The sequence below is a fragment of the Lutra lutra genome, chromosome 1, assembly GCF_902655055.1.
Source record: "Lutra lutra chromosome 1, mLutLut1.2, whole genome shotgun sequence".
Lineage (NCBI taxonomy): Eukaryota > Metazoa > Chordata > Mammalia > Carnivora > Mustelidae > Lutra > Lutra lutra.
The window spans coordinates 114,532,869-114,553,947 of record NC_062278.1 but is presented as its reverse complement, the minus strand read 5'-3'; the positions used below and the strand labels follow the sequence as shown (position 1 = coordinate 114,553,947).

The 21,079-nt window shown below is 34.1% G+C and overlaps 1 protein-coding gene across 1 annotated transcript; it reads left to right on the top strand.

Moving 5' to 3' along the window:
- The first annotated feature begins 829 nt into the window (after nt 1–829).
- Nucleotides 830–19,405, top strand: UTS2B (urotensin 2B). Its single transcript, XM_047731998.1, has 5 exons — nt 830–840; nt 2,079–2,182; nt 7,058–7,156; nt 9,870–9,965; nt 19,380–19,405. The coding sequence occupies exons 1-5, from the start codon at nt 830–832 to the stop codon at nt 19,403–19,405; spliced, it is 336 nt and encodes a 111-aa protein (XP_047587954.1).
- The last annotated feature ends 1,674 nt before the right edge of the window (nt 19,406–21,079 follow it).

Genomic DNA, 21,079 nt, shown 5'->3' with positions numbered 1-21,079 from the left:
AATCCAAACAATCTTTTTTATATTTAAAAACATTTTTTTTTTAGGGACGCCTGGGTGGCTCAGTTGGTTAAGTGGCTGCCTTCATCTCAGGTCATGATCCCAGCATCCTGGGATCAAGTCCCACATTGGGCTCCTTTCTCCACAGGGAGCCTGCTTCTCCCTCTGCCACTCTGTTTGCCTGTGCTCTCTCTCTCTCTCTCTCTGACAAATAAATAAATAAAATCTTTAAAAAACAAAACAAAACATTTTTTTTTTAAATTAGGGATCCATGATCTGAACATGTTTTTAATACTGACTCATATTTAACTTACACTTTATTTGTTATTTTTTGCCAGGCCTTCATTTTGGATTATTAGATTTATAATCAATATATTTTATATATGATTGATCAGATTTATTATCAGTGAATTTTATACTTTGTTTTTACTTTTTTCTTTACTAATTATTTGCAATTATACTATTTTTCATCATGGTTGTATATTCTTTGTCTACTAAGTAATACTCATTTCCCATTTTCCATATTGACATACTTTAAAAATTGTAGAGTTTAAAAACCCAAAACATGGGGCACCTGGGTGGCTCAGTGGTTAAGCCTCTGCCTTCAGCTCGGGTCATGATCTCAGGGTCCTGGGATCGAGTCCCACATCGGGCTCTCCGCTCTGCAGGGAGCCTGCTTCCTCCTCTCTCTCTCTCTCTGCTTGCCTGTCTGCCCACTTGTGATCTCTCTCTGTCAGATAAATAAAATCTTAAAAAAAAAAATAAATTAAAAAAAAATAAAAAAATAAAAAAAATAAAAACCCAATACAAATAACTTATTACATAAATAATGATGGTTTCGAGGTATGTTTGAATGATGGAAGGTTTTGAAACACTGTGGTATGATGAACTTTAAGGATCAACTTGCAAAGACACTGTTCTTGAATTTTTAGTCTCAGGAGAAAACAGACACTTAAGGAGGTGCAATTATTCTTTCCATTCACTTAGCTTGATATCCAGATATAAAGTCTAAAAGCATTACTGGGGAATGTGTCAGGGACGCTCTGAAGTGAGGAAGTGCAAGGCATGTCCAGGAATTGAAAGCTTACGGTGACTGGTGCAGAAGAACATGCCGTGCAAATGAGCCTGTGGAGGAAAAACAAGGCTGAATATCAAACTAAGTAGTTGAGACTTTATTCGGGGAATTTATTAAAGCAATGGGTTCGTGAAAAGTTGGATAATCGCATTTCTTTCACATTATCACGTGCTGCCCTTTATGCATGGGGAACTGAGTCAGTTTTAGAGCTAATGCATGGAAAGTTCTCCTGACAGAGAAGTAAATGCCAAGGCCAGAGGTCATTAGCACATCTTCAGAGCCATAAAATTGGAATTGTGGATCTACTGAAAGACTTTGACTTAAAAAGAAAGCAGTTACAATTAAAGCAAGTATTAAAGAGTGCAATTGACAGCACATTTGCCAACTTTGAATTAATTAGATTTAGCTTTAATCTCTAGAAGTGCTGGTTGCAGCAAAATAGAAACCATCCTTCTTCAATGTTGTAAGACATTAATGTTCCCATTATGATTCATTTACAGATTGAGCTCTTCCCAACTCTAATCTATCTGGTTGGTTAAAAATGAAGCGGTGGTTGCAAATAACCTGGGCTATTAGGAAGACCTCCATGGGACTCTAAATTAGTCAAGTGAAAGGCATTGCTCCCATTTCACTGTTATGAAAATCTAACCAACAAGTTCTGCATTGCCAGTTTTTGCTCTGTGCTTGTGCATGTGTCTGAGTGCGTGAGCATGCGTAGGAATGCGTGCTTTTAGTGAAATGGGCAGGGATGAGATGTATAGATTGTGTTCTTCCTGTAATTGACTGAGTAGCAAACCTGTCACTTCTCCAAGTAGTGAATCATGTTGACAGAATGCATTACATTTTATAAGTTTTTGTCTTTGTCCAGATCATTTGTAGTTGAAGCACATTTGCCATCTTTTAAAAAGTGATCTCTGCAGCATTCCAGAGCCACTGAAGTATTTATCTTGACCTGGATAGTCCAGTTTCTCTGCTAGCACAGAAGAAGATTTTTAACATGAACAAGGTCCTTTCAACCACTTTCAACCACTCTTTGCTTTGGACTCCTAACTTTGTTAACTGTAATGAGTTTTTTGGAATTGGTGCATGGACAGCCATATCTTACCCAAGGTATGTACACATGAATCTAAAATCCTACAGATGGGTAAATAATCCCTATCTTCCTGTTTGCGTTGTCTTAATTTTTCTGACATTATTAAAATAATGCTTTAAGGCATTACTATGATGTAATCATTAAACATCCCTTCAAAAGCTGCTGTTTTAAGTTAAACGTAATCTGTGGTGTTGTTCTGCTCAAGTAAATTAATTTTAACCACCACTGTACTAAATTTATTTTGACTACATTCTATTATTTTTTTTTTCTAATCATGGGGCACCTTTTTCTTACATCTACTCTATGACCAAAGGTAGTGAATGTATAAATAGTAACACAATCAATTAACTAACATGTGCATATTTTTAAAGTACATTTGGGGAAAGAAAAATAATAGTTTTACCCAATAAGACTATAAATAAGTTACTTATGAAAGAAGAATGGCTCAGAGAAGAACTCATTAAGGTGGAAATTTGTGTTTGTAGAAATCTGGAAGTAATAATGCATGGGGAGATCTACACAGTATTTTCAGGAGGATGAGGCTAACACCTACATTATGCATTGACTGTATTTATCAGATTTCTAACATATTTAGGGTACATATGTTAAATGAAATAATGTAATCTATGACATCTACAAATATTTACCATGTAAAGTTGGAGAAAATAAGTTTCTGCTTTTGTAGTATTGTAACTTGTACTGATCTTTCTTTAAAATTTTCAATGTGTTTTGTAGTGGAAATATCTCTTCATCTGAGAATCAGTAGAGCTAAATTTAATGTTGATTTATTAGGCAAACAACCTCATTGAAACTTTTATATAATTCTTTATGTTTGAAAAATAGTAACTTAAAATAGTGCTCTCTATTTTCCCTTCCAGCTTGAGATTTTGAGGTTACTGTCATCTAATTGACCTTCTTGATGGGTTGGAAAGAACCTTTTGTCCTATTGGGTGCAGAACCAAATCAGAACATTATTCATTTGGTTTATATAATATTAGACTGAGAAGAGGGCTCAAGTTTCTCTCCCTTTTAGAAGGAATTCAACTGTACTAGACCATGTTGCTTCAGATGCAGTTTTAAAAGTCAATGAAAAAGCAGTTCTTTTGGCAATGAAACTAAAATTGCATAAATCCCTGTTATTTATTTATAGGGATTTTTCCATTGAAAAACAAATTGTTCCAGAGACATAAATAGAAACTTGGGAATCAAAAAGACTAGATTTTATCCATGGCTCACATTTTGTCTTTGGCGGGTCAAAATCATTGCACTTGGTAGGCCTTTATTGCTCTTCCTGTGAAATAATGAGATTTTCAATGTTCTTATCATAGCACAAACATGTGTGGAAAAATGAGACCATTCGTTGAGGACTTTGCAAAATTAGGATGTTAGTGGTAAATGTACCTTCTGATTTCATATGCATGTGGGATACAGCAGAATCCAACTCTAAAGAATTTTTCTAGATTAAAATTACATTAACACCTCTGACCCCAGAATACCACACATTGATGTCCTTCTGTCACTGGCAGCATATTGGAAAGGTTTCTCTCTGGGACTCCCTTGGATCTGTTGCCTTGTATGTGAATGGAAAAGATGAAATTACTAGTAAGGTTATCTTTTGAACCAAATTGTCTGTGATTAGAGTATGCCTCTCTCCACACACACATTTGTCAAAACAGCCAAACATTTGACTTATTGTGGTTTTTTGACACATTTTTCAAATAAGCATTTGTCTACTGACAGAAAGCAAAGTTGGGGTTACCATCTCTTGCTCTGTGTTAGACAATATTCAAGACAAATGGCACGGTCTGCCAGCTTTAATTTGGAGGGGGCTATAGAAAAGCCTGGCTCCATGGGTAAACCTGACAGTGAGCAAACTACCTACCACAAAAGACGGAAGAGGGACTACCATGACCCAGAAGACTATGGAAAATTTATGAATTTTTTGGTATTATCATTATGAGGGGGTTTCCAGGTTTCTTTCTGGTAAAAATTTCTCATCTGTCTCCACTAAAATGCTTCAAATTTGAACAAAAAGCAAGGAGGCAACAAAATCTTTTAAGTCTATCTTAAGTAATAATGAACCAATATTATCTGTGTATTTGCAAAAGCATTTCCTGAGTCACGTCTGGGTAACTTTGCCATCCTTTGTGCTAAGGTGCATCTACACTCAGGGAGTTTTTATTCAAACATTTCCTTTATCAATATTAACCTTTATAATTCACTTTTTTAAATAACTGTAGTTCAAAGACAGAAACATAGTCAAAATATGTGTATTTTTTTTCTTTTAAAACTGTAGCTGTTTTAAAACTAAAAATGAAAACTGCTGATTTCCTAAGGGTGCACGGGAGAATAATGAGGCACAAACAAGTCAGCAGTAAGACAGAGGGGAGCAGGGGACCACAGCTGAAAGGACTGTCAACAGAACAACTTCTCTGTCCCGTATTTATTAGATACAAGATAGCAACAAAGGAGAAGAAAACTTAGAGGTAAAGGAGGTAGACAAGAAGAGGAGTAAGGTGTGTGGGGTCCAGCAGCACGGATTTGTAGTTGAGCAAGCGCACTTAAAGTAATGGATTACCTTAACAGCAGGCTTTCTCTGTTCCACCAGGAGTGGGCCTGGCATCCCCAGCTGCTCGGTTTCAAGGACATTTCTCATCCCTCCACCAGAGGCCTGCAGCTAGTACAGGTTTTCCTCAAGGTCATCTTAGGCATGCTTGCATGACCAGTACAACTTCTCATTAGTTAAGTTATATTTTAAGCAGTATATTATTCTGAGGGATGGTTACAGAAAACAAGAATAAAAAAGGTTTATTTCCTATTATATATCTTAGACAATATTTTCTTAACTTTAAGAACAAAAAATATTTGAAAAAATTTTTGAGAAAACTTTTTTATTCAGAGAGTCCTGTAAACAGTGGTTGCCTTAAAAGGTAGTGACAAGACTTTGAGGACACTTGTGCAAGTGTAGTTACCGCAAGCAAAAGTGGTAAAGAAAGGCAAATAGGTTAATTTTCTTTTGTGAAAAATGTTCCAGTTAAATATGCAGAAGTGGATTGTGAATTAAGCACATAAAATCTTCAGCTCTACTTTTCCTCCTTACTTCCTTCTTATCTTATACTTTCTCTAGTTAAGGCAATGAAACAGTTGCTTTTATCACAGTTCTCTGACACAAGTAACCATTATCATCTGGCTATAAAATGTACCTTATGTCTTTTTCAAACAGAAACATTTTAAAGTTTATTATTTAACATTTTCATAAACAACTGTAGTAACAATTATTGTATTGCATGGCCACATCTTAAACTAACTTCTCTCTGAGGGTCTTCATTTAGTTAATGGTAAACAAAATTTCCATTGGTATTCTACTAGTGTTTTTATTTATTTATTTATTTTACAAAATAACTTTATTTTAATTTTTTTTAAATTTTTTTATTTTTTTCAGCATAACAGTATTCATTATTTTTGCACCACACCCAGTGCTCCATGCAATCCGTGCCCTCTACAATACCCACCACCTGGTGCCCCCAACCTCCCACCCCCCACCCCTTCAAAATTCTCAGATCGTTTTTCAGAGTCCATAGTCTCCCATGGTTCACCTCCCCTTCCAATTTCCCTCAACTCCCTTCTCCTCTCCATCTCCCCTTGTCCTCCATGCTATTTGTTATGCTCCACAAATAAGTGAAACCATATGATATCTATTAGTGTTTTAATTAATCAATAGAAAAAACCCAGAATGTCACAGATAATTTCTATGTTTATGATGTAAAGGAAATTGAAGAACTGAGCACCAATGAACTATGTTTGGTCAGTGTGGAAACAATGCTGTCACTTGCCCCAAGTCATCCATTTGCTCATCAAGGCTTTCTGATTTCTTTCATTAGCCTCTCAGTCCTTTGAGTTCATCAATAAACATTTTCTAGACACAGGAAAGGCAGATGGTTTCGTGGAATAATACAGTCAAGTCATGAGCCATTTCTGTAGCTAAAACCACAATACTCTCACTTCTAAACTTCAAACTCACAAATCTAGCTTCTGCTCACACTGTCAGCTTGTCTGAGGAAATAGGAAGTAGAAGAAAAATGATCCAAAGAAGTTCTATGATAAAGGTTTGATTTTTTAGGTCACCTCACAAAAGTTTATTTTATTGTAATACACTGGTTATTATTTCAATTGTGTTATTTGTTAATAGCTACCTTATTGAGTCTACATGTTTTATAACTTGAGTAAAGGTTATTGTCCTGATTTAAAATACTTAATAAAATAAAAATATTTACAAAAAATTGGGTGATATTTCTGTTTTTAAGGTGCTGAAAGAGTTGGGCATCTGGTCAGTGAATGGAATGGGAGGGAAACTGACAAAGATGGAAAGATGTCAATAGAGAGAAAATAGACATCATGCAACCTCTTCCATAGGATTCCTTAGATAGTTTAAATGCAATCTCCAGAACACAAAATGGTTCATATTTTAATGTGTATAGCTCATAAAAATCCAAAATTTAAAAAAAAATATATTGGTTTTTTTCTTTAAAAACATAACTTTTATGTTTTTCATATTAAACACAAGAGTAGAAAATTTCAAAAATGCAGGTAAAAAATAAGAAATTTACCTGTAATTCTACTACCTAGGAATGAAGGCGGTAAAATTTAGGATGTCACCTTTCAGACATACTCTCTGTCTCTTCTCTCTCTCTCACAGTCTGTCTTTGAGTGCTCCTATTCATTCAATGATTTTTTTAACAGCCTGTTTTATTTGATTACACACCTTTCTCCACATGCCTTTTATTGATGACTATACGCACTGAGAGTTACCTGTAAAATGTATTTAATTAGAAATACTTCCAGTGACACAGATAGAAAATAGAAGTTTTATTACATTGAGGTGATTATTACAGGAAATGAACTGTTTCCAGATAAAGAAGACACAAATCATAAGGAACTACTGCTGGCTCTACTGAATAAACATTTTGATTTCCAAAGACCTTTTAACATTGGTGAGTCTAGATCTGTCTTCTGATCTGCTCTTTCTAAATGTTTAGTTATATTAAATAAAATAATAACTACTCCCTTTTATGCTGCACTGATGGCTTAGGTGTTTTTATTATTTCATATTCATGCTAAAAGCAATGGCATTATTAACAAATATTAAAATCCTATTTTCTTCAATTAGAAGGTCCTAGTGGGATTGGTAACCATGTAGTTACACCATAGTGATCTTTACTCATATTTTCATATCTATGCAAGTCCTTATTGGTACAGTTTATATGTATGCACACACACACACACACACACACACACACACACATATATATATATATTTTTATTACTAAATGCTTCACATCCATTCATAGGTTTCCATTAGAAATTTCACAAATTAACTGCAGTCTCATAGCAGTTAAGTTAGCATATTTTGCAATCAAATTCTCCCAGTGTGAGAAATGGTTAGAGTAGAGACCATTGGGAAATTTATGCTACACCAACTGAGATTTTTTTCTTTAAAGACTAGAAGAATATAATTTATGTATCAGAATGTTCCCCAAGAAATGACAAATACTGTCAGAAACTTGGTAAGTCTAGCCTGAGAGAAAATGTGACAATATGTCAATGTGGTATACTCCCAGAAAACATCTGGTCTTCTAAAGAAAATGTCTATTCATGGGACAATGTGCGGACTACAACAATATCTTAATAAATATTTTTAGAATATAAGGTTTTAAAATTAGAAGTAATATATTCTCTTTGAAAAAAATGAATGAAATTATACAAAAGAAAAACATACTCAAATTGTAACGGAGGGAGTTACTATTCATATTTTAGGTGTTTATCAGTTGAATTACATAGATACTGTGTCCTGCTCTTTTTGCTTAAAATTGTTTTATAAGATTTCCTCATATCAGTAAAATAGTTTATTTCTAAATAATAGTACGTGTTAGAATTATGGTCTATTTTAGAAAGCTTTGTGCTTATTACTAGAAATCAGATATTTTCTCATTACATAACTGGTTATAAGTCAATGTTATAGACACTGAGAAAATATTTGGGTTTTATATTAGGAATGATGGGTGGTCTTAAATCATACGAAAAAAGACTTTGCCTTCCACATAAGATCCTGAATGCATGTCCTGAAGTGAATCAAATATTACTTGCAATGAAATTTTTCATATGAAAAGTGTATCTTGCAGATAGACAACTGGCAAATCAGAAGAACTTAAGCAGGTGAGAATGTGCAATACTTACATTTCAATTTTATTAATAAATATAAGGCATTTTCTTTGGGCACAGTTTTGAACAATTATTAGTGCTATACTGTTAATTTTTTTTTTATTCCTGCTAGAGAAAGAGTAAAGTAATTCACTAGGGGAAAAAAATAGTCAAATTACACTTAAATTAAAAAAAAAAGAGGGCGCCTGGGTGGCTCAGTGGGTTAAGCCGCTGCCTTCGGCTCAGGTCGTGATCTCAGGGTCCTGGGATCGAGTCCCGCATCCGGCTCTCTGCTCAGCGGGGAGCCTGCTTCCTCCTCTCTCTCTCTGCCTGCCTCTCTGTCTACTTGTGATCTCTCTCTGTCAAATAAATAAATAAAATCTTTAAAAAAAAAAAAAAGAAAGAAAGAAAGAAAAGAAAACCAAAACAAAACTATAGCTGAAGAGGTCTTGAGACGAAATGTGTAGAAAATCTGGATTCTCATCCCAGCTCTTCAATTACCTAACTATAAGACCATGGATAAATTAAAATTCTCTGGATTTAAATCTCATCTGCAAAATGGGAGGCTATACTTAGATTGGTGATTTTTAATAACATAGTTATTATTTTAAAAAGTGGAAATACTTTTTCCCAAATAAATTGGATGTGGTCCTAGAAGTGAAGCACATGAAGGTGGAGCTGTCCTGCTTAAATCACCTGGTTGCAGGCCTGAAGTGTCACCTTCCTGATCTGCTCTCAGCCCTCCTGATTGGGAGCCCCTTTGCAGCCTTATTTCTCCACTGGTTGACATGTTGGGAAGAAAATTCGAAAATCACCAGATTAGATGATTTCAAAACTTGTCCGCATACATGCATGCAAATTCATTATTATACAAACCATGTGGCTGTTTGGGAGAGAGAATCATACCTCATCATTTTGAGCAGGTTGAACATGGACACCTTCAGTAGCCAAGCTGAACTCTATTTTGGTAGAGTTAGATCTTCAGGGCATGGGCAATCAGAGAGCTTGCTAAAAATTAACATGGGTTGAATACCAGGTAAAAATCCCAAGGCCTCAAAATACCTCTCCTTTCCTTATGGAAAGGAGAAATATTTCAGGAAATTCAAACATTTACATAACTCTTTGAAACTCCTTGAAAACGACTGCTCATTATAGGTGACATAAAATCCAGTCCAGCAACACAGGCTATGTTTATAAGCTCCCCATTAATTAACACCTGGAGTTGACTTCCTTCACCATAAACCTGTTTCTTCCTATCTCCTGTTGAGTCATGTACCTTTCCAAGCCAGTCTCTAACTACAAGTTTCCTTGGAATTTTCTATTTAATTCTTTTTGTTTATTTTCTTTATTATTTTTCTCCTTTTCCATTCCTTCTTTTCCTTCTTTCTTTCTTCCTTCTTCCATTTTTTCCATGCATTTTCCTTTCTTTTTCTAATTATTCCTTTTTCAATAGAAAGCAGTATCATTCTTATTAAATATTTATAATTTTTATATTTGATTTTTAACAATTGGAAAAGCTAAAAGAGCAGTTCACGGAGGCAAAAGATGTTGAGATATCCTATGCTATAGATGGTCCATCTTCTTCCCATCCAAGCAAGCGAGGTAAATTTTAATTTCAAATTTCTAAAATTGACATCTGAAAGATTACTTTCACAATTATTACTAAGAGGGAAAAGATTAACTTGACATTTCTTAATCCTATGGTGATTATTAAGATCGAGGTTCATATTTTCTAAAAAGATGCCAATGAATATGTTCCTTTGTGAATATATCTGAGCTCTGTCATGTTTATAGGAGTGGATAGTAAGGTCATATGTTCCAGATTTAGGTAAAATAGGCCCTTATTGCTAAAAATTGTGACCTACCCTTGTTATTTTGGTTAAAGACTGGAGTTGGGAGAATCGTAAATAGAAGCAATCAACTTTTAAGTCAATTCAAATTTTAGAAGATCTTTATTGAAGTAAGGTGAACCCTCATTGCTCTAACACTTGGTTCAAGGTTTGAATCATAACATTTAATTTTAGAAAGATTTGTCTTTTAGATCCTTCTTATTTTTTTATAACATTTCTTGGGAAATTCTTGTTTCTTGCTGAATTAGTTATTATATTTGAAAAAATTGTGTATATATTTCTCCATTCATATAGTAATGTGAGCCTTCCTAAGACTCCTTTTATTTATCTACATTTCTCCCCTCCTTCCAGATTTGTCTTTAACTTGTGCAAAAACTTATTTCACAATGCTAGTAAGTAGGAAGAGGATGCACTGGTATTATTTAAACACTTGGCATATACAAGACATTTTGTACTCTAATATGTCAAAATATTGTGGTTAAATACACAGGCTCTAGAGATAAACTGCCTGGGTTCAAATCAACATTGACATTTCCTACCTGTTTGAACTTGAGCAATTATAAAACATCTTGTGCCTCATTTTCTTTCCCTCCAATTGCAAATTATAATAATAATTATCTTTATGAGATTGTCTGGAAGATTTGATAGGTAAATATAGGAAAGACATTTAGAATAACGTCTGGTATATAGTAAGTACTAAGTAAGCCTAACTTGTTTTTTATGGTTTTGATCAATACTATAATTATTATTTTATTTTCATCATAAACACCATAGGATAGCTATTCCTATGCTTATTTTATAGATGAGGAAATTATATCTCAGAGAGGTGAAATTATGTGCCAAAAATAACCCAACTGCTAAGTGACTCAGCTAGTGATCCTAAAGGAAAGTGTCGTAGAAGATGAACTGAAGATGTAAAGAAGAGAAACTTCAGGATTTTTAAGGACTTTAGCTTTTATTGGGTATCAAATGAAATATCATTGGAAACTTGTAGCAAAATAGAAATATGAGATAAGTTTTAACAGAGCCACTCTGATGCTTCGTGGAGAATACACTGCAAAAGATGGGCAAAGGTAGAAGCAGAGAAACCATTAATGAGGAAAATTTAGTCATTTAGATGGTAAGTGGTAGTAGCTTGGATTAGGGTGGCAGTATAAGAAGGGGTCTGATTCTGGATATAAGTTGAACAAAAAAAAAAACAACAAAATTTGTTGTAGAATTGCATTTTTTTTTTAAAGGAAGGCATCAAAAGTGATTTCAAAGTTTTTTTTTTAACCAACTAGGAAAAGAGGGTAATTTCTATTTATTGAGTCAGAGGTAGCTGGAAGAGGAGAACATTTGGTGGTATAGAAGCACTGGGATAGAAATTTATTAGGCCTTCCCACAATTAGCATAGTTTAGGTTATCATGTGGTATCAGTTTTAATCCAAATCTCAGAGGCTTATTTTATAATAAAGTCCAATGCATGTTGCACAACCCACTTCTATTTTCTGGCTATATCATCTAGAAGGTTGTTATATCTTGACTGCCCCTAATATTTCCAAGACACAGAAAAGGGATAGAGGACACATCCCAGCTCTGAACTCCCTGAGTTCAGAACTCAGTTCAGTGACAGGTATCAGTTCTCCTGAAGTCTGTTGGCTAGAATTAGTCATGTGGACTGCCACCAAAATATTGGCAAGATAGGTTGAGGCATTTTAGGAAGTACATATAATACTTGGGGAGCTCTACCTGTACCACACACGGTCAATCCTTTGATCTCTCCTTAACCACATAGACTATACTCAACGCATTCCCTTTAGAGACAATCCCAGATCTCTTTCAGTGACTGAACCCAGAAGTCAGTGAACAGGCTCTCCAGGAGGAGATACTTACCAGTCTTCATCAGCTACAGTGTGGCTTCTTCTTCTTCATTCACAGACCTGTTGGCTGAAAAGACAAATCCAGTAACTGGCAGAACCAGGACAGGCAAATCACAACTATTAATCCCTTTCATAAAGGAAACCAAGAGACACACAGAATGCTATCCTCTAGCAATTCTGAAATCCCACTGTACAAATATTATAAAGGTCTCCTACCCTGGGGTTGGAAAAAGGTGTCTTGACTGAAGTCTGTGTTATCTAAGAGGAGTCATTTGCCCATTGTGATGTTTCCACTGGCTGCACTGTTTGAAATTTTTGCTTTTTCGTTTTTATCTCTGGACCCATCTTATGTGCCACTTGGGGATTATTCCTTTCTCCAGGATGGCACAGTTTTCTCAGGTCTCGTCCTACTTTTGCAAAGTTGGAGGCACAAGGTTTATTTTGTCTTTACATGTTGAAGATATTTTTATTTTAGGATCTATGGTTTCTTTGACATTGATGTTCCTTCAAAAAATTAGAAAGCTTCTCATGTACTTGCTCCATGCACACACTTTTTAAAAAAGCAATTTTAATTATTCTGCATTCTCACCCCCAATTTAGTAGCAGTTGCCTTCAAAGTATCTGGAACATACCTTAAAGACTACATTCTCAGTCTGATTTTTGGCCTGAGTTCTTTATTCCAACTGCTATTTACAGAGGCTCTATCACTTGGAGTGTTTTTAAATCTCATAGTGTTTGGGATCTAGAAGAAGTTAGTTCTTTCAACATTTTGAGATCTTGTTTTCTGAACTCTCTTTATTCCCATTGTATTTGTTGTCAAATTGTATTTGGGGATAAATTAGGCAAACTCCATTAGCAAACCAACCTTACGATTTCAGTAATGAAGCTACTTTAAGATTTATGTTTTGATTACATGAAGCCTCGCATATGTTCGTCATTTTCCTTTACTCTGTATCTACTCTATGTGTTCCCGAGGTAGAACGGGAGAGAGATGGAGGTAAACACACTCTTAACTGCTAAAATTAGGCACATGATCTTAATTTAACTCAACAGGGTCAGGGAAGCACCTGGAAAATGTAAAAAAAAAAAAAAAAGCACAAGGGGTATTTGGAGAATCATATTTCTACCACAGACATCTTGAGCTTGTCATTACCATGCATAACAGTATCTCCACAGTATATAGTAACCTCCTCATGCATATTTTGTAGTTTCAGTTACCTGTGCTCAGCCATGGTTCAGAAGCAAACAATCCTCCTCTGATATATCAGCAGCATTTTGGTCAGTAGTAGCCTGATATTATGTCATAGAGCCTGTGTCATTCACCTTACTTCATGTCATCATGTAGGCATTGTATCATATACATCATCACCAGAAGAAGGGCGACTAGAGTATAATAAGATATTTTGAGGGAAAGAGGCCACATTCACGTAACTTTTATTGCAGTGTATTGTTATAATTGTTCTAGTTGATTATTAGTTATTGTTATTAATCTCTTACTGTGCCCAGTTTATAAACTGAACTTTATTGTAGTATGTATGCTTAGGAAAAAACATAGTATTTATAGCATTCAGTACTATCTGCAGTTTCAGACATCCACTGGGGGTCTTGAAACATGTCTTCCACAGATAAGGGGGGACTTCTTTAGTGATCTGAGTAGACTATTGAATATATAAATTTGAAGTTTAAGGAAGCAGCTCATATTGGAAATATAAATTTGACAGTTATATCAGCATATCGATATTGCTTGTTATTGTGATCAAACCATCTAAGGAATAACTCTAGATATAAAAGAGAAGACAGCCAAGGCTGAAGCCCAGGTGGTTCCAAGGTTAGAGTTTGGGCAGAAGAGAGAATCAGCAAAGGAGGCTTAATAGAGTGGCTACCAAGGAAGGAAGTGACCAGTAAAGAAGACTTCACAGTCTAGGAAGTAGTGTAAGTATATTTAAAGCTATAATAGGCCCATTAGTTGATGACTGCAACTTTCCTTCTGAACAGCAATAAAAGATAATTAATGGCTTTGACAAGAATTGTTTGGTGGACTTTGGGCTAAACGGAATATGATAAAGCAATATTTTTATCATTTCTCTAGTACCACTGACAATAGACACCACTTTTGAGAAATTTTGTTCTAAAGGGTATAAAAAATTAGAATATTAGCTAGAGCACTTTGAAGTCTGATCAAAGAATCTTCTTCTTTTTTAAGCAAGGAGATATTAAAATATATTTGTATGTAGTAGGAATAAAGTAAATATTTGTGGTGATAAACATGAAGTAGATGCCCAGGTTAAGTCACAGAAACAACCCACCTTATATTTAAAGTGTTGTTCAATTGTGTAACTAGAAGTTGTTCTACTATGAATTCCATTGTGTGAAGGTAAAATGGACACAGAGATCCAGCTAATGCAAAAGTAAATTATACTTACTGGGAATATTATAATTTGCTTTAATCATTTAATATATAATTGATAGACACCTGCCAAATTCACTAAGAATGGTGCTGTCTAATGTGATAAAATACAACATCTTTTCATGATAAAAACCCTTAACAATATTGAGTATTGGAGGAACATGCCTGAAGTTAGTAAAGGCCATATATAACCAACCCACAGCTAATATCATATTCAATGAAGAAAAATTAAAAGGGATTTCTCGGAGTTCGGGAACAAGACAAGGTTGCCCACTCTCACTACTTCTATTTAGTACTGGAAGTCCCAGCTAGAGCAATTAGAAAAGACAAAGAAATAAAAGGCATCCAAATCAGGAAGGAAGAAGTAAAACTGTCACTAATTGCTGATGGTATGATCTTATGTATATAAAATCAAAAAAATCAATCAAAAACTTGTTGAAATTAATTAATGATTTCAATGAAGTGGCAGATTAAAGGATCAGCTTACAGAAAGCAGTGGCATCCCCTTATGCTAATGATGAAGCACTGGAAAAAAAAAATCCCAATCAAAATAGCATCAAAAACAATAAAATACTTAGGTAATAAAATGTTGTTGAATTATAGTTGATATACAATATTATTTTAATTTCATGTATGCAGCATTGTAATACAACATTGGGAAGTGGTCACCAAAATAAATCTACCCACCATCTGTTACCATATAAAGTGTTTAAATATTTTTAACTATATTCCCTATTTTGTATATTGTATTCCATGTCTTATTTATTTTATAACTGGAAGTTTGTACATTTTAACTCCCTTCCTCTATTTCACTCCCTCCTCTCTAGCAACTGCCAGATTATTGTCTGCACCTAAGGGTCTGTTTTTGTTTTCTTTTATTTATTCATTTGTTTTATTTTTTAGAGTCTACATATAAGTGAAATCATATGGTCTTTGTCTAACTTATTTTATTTGGCATAATACCCTTTAGGTCCATCCATGTTGTCATGAATGGCAAAATTTAATTTTTAATAGATATTCCATTGTGTGTGTATATAGTCAATCTTCTTTATTTATTCATCTATTGATGGACAGAGGTTGCTTCTATATCTTTGCTATTGTAAATAAGGCTACAGTCAACATAGGAATGCATGTACCTTTTCAAATTACTGCTTCCATTTTCTTTAGTTAAATACTCAGAAGTAGAATTGTTGTACCATATTGTAGTTCTATTTTTAATTTTTGAGGAACATCCACACCTTTTCCATAGTGGCTACACCATTTTCCATTCCCACCAATAGTATACAAAGATTCCTTTTTCTCCACATCTTTGCCAACAGTTGTTATTTATTTATTTATTTTGATAACAGCCATTCTGACAGGTGTGAGGTGATATCTCATTGTGGTTTTGATTTGCATTTTTTTTATTATTAGTGATGTTGAGCATCTCTTCATATGTCTCTGGGCCATTTGTATGACTTCTTTGGAGAAATGTTTACTCAGGTCCTCTGCCCATTTACTTAGGAAAAAATTTAATCAAGGAAGTGAAAGATCTGCACAATGACAACTATAAGACTGTGCTGAAAGAAATTGAAGAAGACACAAACAAATGGGAAGAAATCTGTGCTCATGGACTGGAATAATAAATATTGCTAAAATGGCCATATTCCCCTTAGCCATCTACAGACTCAATGCAATCCTCACCAAAATATCAAAGGCATTCTTCGCAGAAATAGAAGAATCTAAAGTTTATGTGGAACCATAAAAGACACCAAATAGCCAAAAAATATTCTGAGGATAAAAGAACAAAATCTGATTTAAAACTACACTGTAAAGCCATAGTAATAAAAAACAGTATGGTACTGACACAAAAATATACATATAGACCAATGAAACAGAACAGAAAGCTCAGAATTAAATCTTGGCATGTAGAGTCAACTAATACTCAACAAGGGAGCCATGAACACCTCTGGGGGGAAGGATAGTCCTTCAACAAACAATGCCGGGAAAAACATCAGTACAATGTATCTTATATCACAGTACCTTATATCACATCACACAAAAATTCACTTGAAATGGATAAAAGACTTCAACATAGACCTGATAACATAAAACTCCTAGAAGAAAATATAATTCAGTGGCTTATCAATATTGGTCTCAGTAATGACTTTTTGCACATGACACCAAAAACACAAGCAACAAAAGGAAAAATTAACAAATGGGACCACATCAAACTCAAAACTCTCTGCACAACAAAAGAAACAATGCAATGAAATGGCAAGCTATAGAATGGAAGAAAATTTTATTTTCTTGCAAATATGGAAGAAATGGAAGAAAATTTTGTCAAAGCATATATTGGATAAGAGGTTAATATCCAAAAAATATAAAGAATACAACTTAATAAAGAATACACCTTAATAACAACAGAAAACTCCTAAAAGCATCTAATTGAAAAATGGGCAGAACTAGATTTTTTTTCTAAAAAGGATATCAAAATAGCCAAAAAAGCACATAAAAGATGCTCAACATCACTAATCAGCAGGGAAATGCAAATCAGAACCACAATGAAATGTCATCTCACACCTGTTAGTATGGCTATCGTCAAGAAGACAAGAGACACTGAATGAAGGTGAGAACATGGTAAAAGGGAGCTCTTATACACTGTTGATAGGAATGTAAATTCATCCAACTGCTATGGAAAACAATATGAGAGTTCCTCAAAAAAGTAAAAATATATGTACCATATGATCCAGCAATTCCACTTCCAGGTGGAGGTATCAATGGATGAATGGATAAAATTTATATATATATAAATTTATATAAATTTATGTATTTATATATATATATTTATATTATATATATTTATATATATATTATGTATAAATTTATATATATATAAATTTATAAATATATATATATTTTTTATTTCAGCCATGAGAAAGGAGGATATCCTGTCTTCTGCAATGACATGGATGACATCTGAGCACATTATGGTAAGCAAGATAAGTCAGACAGAGCAAGACAAGTACCGCATGATATCACTTATACGTGGAATCTAAAAAAGTGAAATCCATGAAAAAATGGAGTAAAATGGTGGTAATCAGTAGATCATGGAAGCAAGGGGCTTGGATAAGATTGATGGTGTTGAAGTATACAAACTTGTAATATACAGTAAATAAGTCACAGAAATCTAATCCACAATGTAATGAAAGGGGACAATAATATTGTACTCTAATGATGTAATCTGACATAGACTACTTCAATGGCAATCATATTACAATATATAAATTTATCAAAGTAACACACTGTATACCTTAAATTTATGAAATATAATGTCAAATTTATTAAATTTTTAAAAAAGGAAGAAAAAAAAGTCTCCTTAGCTCTCACTCTGGTCTATTTGCTTAGTTGTACTCCTAATGACTTTAGCTTTTTGGATTCATAAGCTGATGTAGGATTGAAGCAGCACATTTGAAGAAACCTGGGGATGGGAGGTGAAAAATAAATATATAGCTGTCTAACACATAGCATCCTGCTGAAAACAGGGTTACAAGAGTGAACCGGAGAGACGTCAAATGACACCAGAATGCTAGCAAGAAGTTTCCTTTACACAGATTAAATATAGAATAGATAAGCATTGAAGAATTCAGCTCTACTGGGGATATCATTCATGACACTTCCTTTCATCCAGTTCCAGAAAGTTTCCCAAACTATATTCCATTGCATACTTAATCGAGCTGCTCATGAGTAATTTTTGGATATGTGTGCCTTTCTATTTTCTTGACAGATACTCAATGATATCTGAAGGGCCAGAAAAGGTAGTGACGATAACTTTCCAAAGCACACTATAAAAAGAAGATTGGATTAATGGGCCAGGCTCCTCAGTTTAATGTCTGAAAATAAACTTCTTTCATAGGATTTGAATGTGGTTTCATTTAAAGGAAGCTGGGCTCTTGTAGAAATGAAAAGTAGACTCTGAGTGCTGTCACAACACTGTATGTGTAGGTGGTGATGAGCTTGAAGGTTACAGTTTACAGAGTGAATAGGGAGGAAAACCTGGCCAGCAGACAGACTTTTACCATTTATTTCAAAGAGGATTTCAATGAGTATCTTTTTTTTTTTTTAAGTCTTTTTCATTGTGCATCCCATTCATCAATAGTGAATCAAGAACCTGTCTCCCTGAGGTCTTAATTTTATAAACCACTTAGACTGAAGGAAATTAGAGAAATTTGTAATGAGTCTATGAAGCTACTTTAAGTCAGGCGATTGGGAATAACCTACAGAAGATTTAAAATGACTCAGTCCTACATTTGAAGATTAAAATAATGTTAGAATTGGTTTGATTTTTCTGAAGCATCATTTTTATGATCAGAATGTGAAGACTGATTGTGTCAATTAAATTACTTAAATAACAAATGGTCTGCAAAGTGAACTTTAAACTCTCTCCTACCTTTCCTCCCCAGTAAGTTAAAACATATTTATCACAGTTTTTACTCATGTGACTTCCTTTTTGGGATTTCAGTTACCCCAAATATAAAACAGAGGGGTGTATCTAATAGGACAACCTACTGTTTTCTCTGAACTGTATTACATGCATTATCATGTAGAACAGTACTATCCAATAGAACTTTCTGTGATGAGGTGACCACTCTGTAATGCAGGGCTTGTTATGGTAGTCACTGGCTACAAATTACTATTGAGTAATCTAAATGTGGCTAGTGTGATGGAGAGGGTGAATTTTCAGGTTTTATTTAATATTTATCAATTTATAGATTCACATGAGGCTGATGACAACTGTATTGAATGTTCCTTTTACAAAACTCTCTCATGCTGAGGTACACATAACCTATTTTATTCAAATGTAATGTTTTCATCAAATATCCTCCTAATAAGGAATTTATTTTGCTCTCTTTTTTAGCGTGCTTTTGGAAATACTGTGTCTGAAGTTTTTTCCTCTGGATACAAAAAGAGAACACTCGAAAAAAAGAGATACAGCTATTCCCTGCTGCTTAAGGATTATAGCTATTTTAAGCATAAAGAAACAGTGACATTTATTCTGCCTGTTGTATCCTGGAGGTTTAAGGTGTGAATAATGACAAATCAGTTGCACTTTTGCCTGGCATGGGCTATCAAATGGCCTTGTAGCGCTCCAGTTGACAGTGTTGTATCTATTATTGTATGCTGTCTATAGATTCATCGTCTACATCAGGTTTTGTCTGGTGATAACTATGCTATTGAACAAACGAAGTGTTTTAAAAAGCATCTTGGAAAATTAAAATAAATTATATTGTCTCAATTTATGGAAAAATATGAATCATTGTCCTTTCTCTTTCTTATGATTGTGCTGGCTATTATCTCTTCTCTGTTCATTTGGACAACTCTCACTGAAACTACTACAACCAAATGAATAGATAACTAGCAGGCAGTAATATATGGTTTATTGGACTCTGAGAGAAAGTAATATTAGATGTCTCAGAGATAGATAATAAGAAAACTTTCTTACAAAGCAATTTGCCTTTTCATTTCTTAATTCTCATCTTTGCCTCCACAGCATCATGAACTATTTGAGACACAGCATGTCTGGAAGAGATGACACTCATTGTGGTAAAAAATAAACAAAACAAAGCAAAAACTCACTGGCTTTCTCTTCTTTTTTTTTTTTTTTTCTTTTTCACATTTGTACATCAAACTGCTCGTGCTTACATCTGTACCAGCTTATTTAATCAACTCAAGGCTGGGAGTTCAACTTCAATTTTGTCTGTCAACTGTGATAGCACAGAAACATTACCAAAGTAACTTTAAAGAATATTAAGGGCTAGAATAGATGGTCAGATGAGCCTGTACACAGTTCCTTAATACACAGTATGGGGGAAATGCAGCTTGTCTACATAATATTAATTTTGTGCTGCTTAAAGAGAAAACTATCTCATAAGAGAGGATGAACAATATTAAGTTAAAAAAACATAAAACAAACCAAGTTGAGTCATATCTCTATAGAGCTATTTGTATACTTGTTAAGAGCCACTCAAATGTGCACAAATACCAGTTGCTCAGTAATAGCTAATTATTCCCATATATTTATATTAGTTGTAAACACAAACATAATATTGTTATAAAGAAAGACAAAAACTACTGCATTCACCATCTCATGTTTATTAACTTTGAAACAGTTAAACAATATGCAGGCATTTTGAACCTTCAAGGGTAAGGTCACTCAAAAAAGCTTTTGCTACTTCTTCCTTTTAGAAGAATCCGTTAAATCATCTTTTAATAGTTTGCTTTGAGAAATTTAATTCCCTAAAACTATCTGTAGATTAAAGGTAGAATTTGCTAGACTTTTTGTAGTGTGAGAAGATTTTGAGACGATGTAACCAGGAAAGAAATCCCTCATGAAAAATTAGTTATGTGATTGATGCCAGAACACGGAAATCCATGTTTACAATGTGCTCTGTGAAGCTTCACAAATGAATGAGATGACTCATCACATCCTTAATAGAAATTATGTTTTAATTTCTTGTGGTGTTAAAAGAATGCCTTATTTCAAACTAGGGTACTGTTGACTTGTTTTCTACTTTGTATAAAGTAGTGGTAAAAATTAAAATATGAAATAAAATGGTC

What these genes read in the sequence shown, in the direction of transcription:
- UTS2B (XM_047731998.1), top strand. An exon ending in CCAAAGACCTTTTAACATTG is followed by an intron (nt 7,157 to 9,869) that starts GTGAGTCTAGAT and finishes TTGATTTTTAAC; the next exon opens with AATTGGAAAAGCTAAAAGAG. An exon ending in TTCCCATCCAAGCAAGCGAG is followed by an intron (nt 9,966 to 19,379) that starts GTAAATTTTAAT and finishes TCTCTTTTTTAG; the next exon opens with CGTGCTTTTGGAAATACTGT.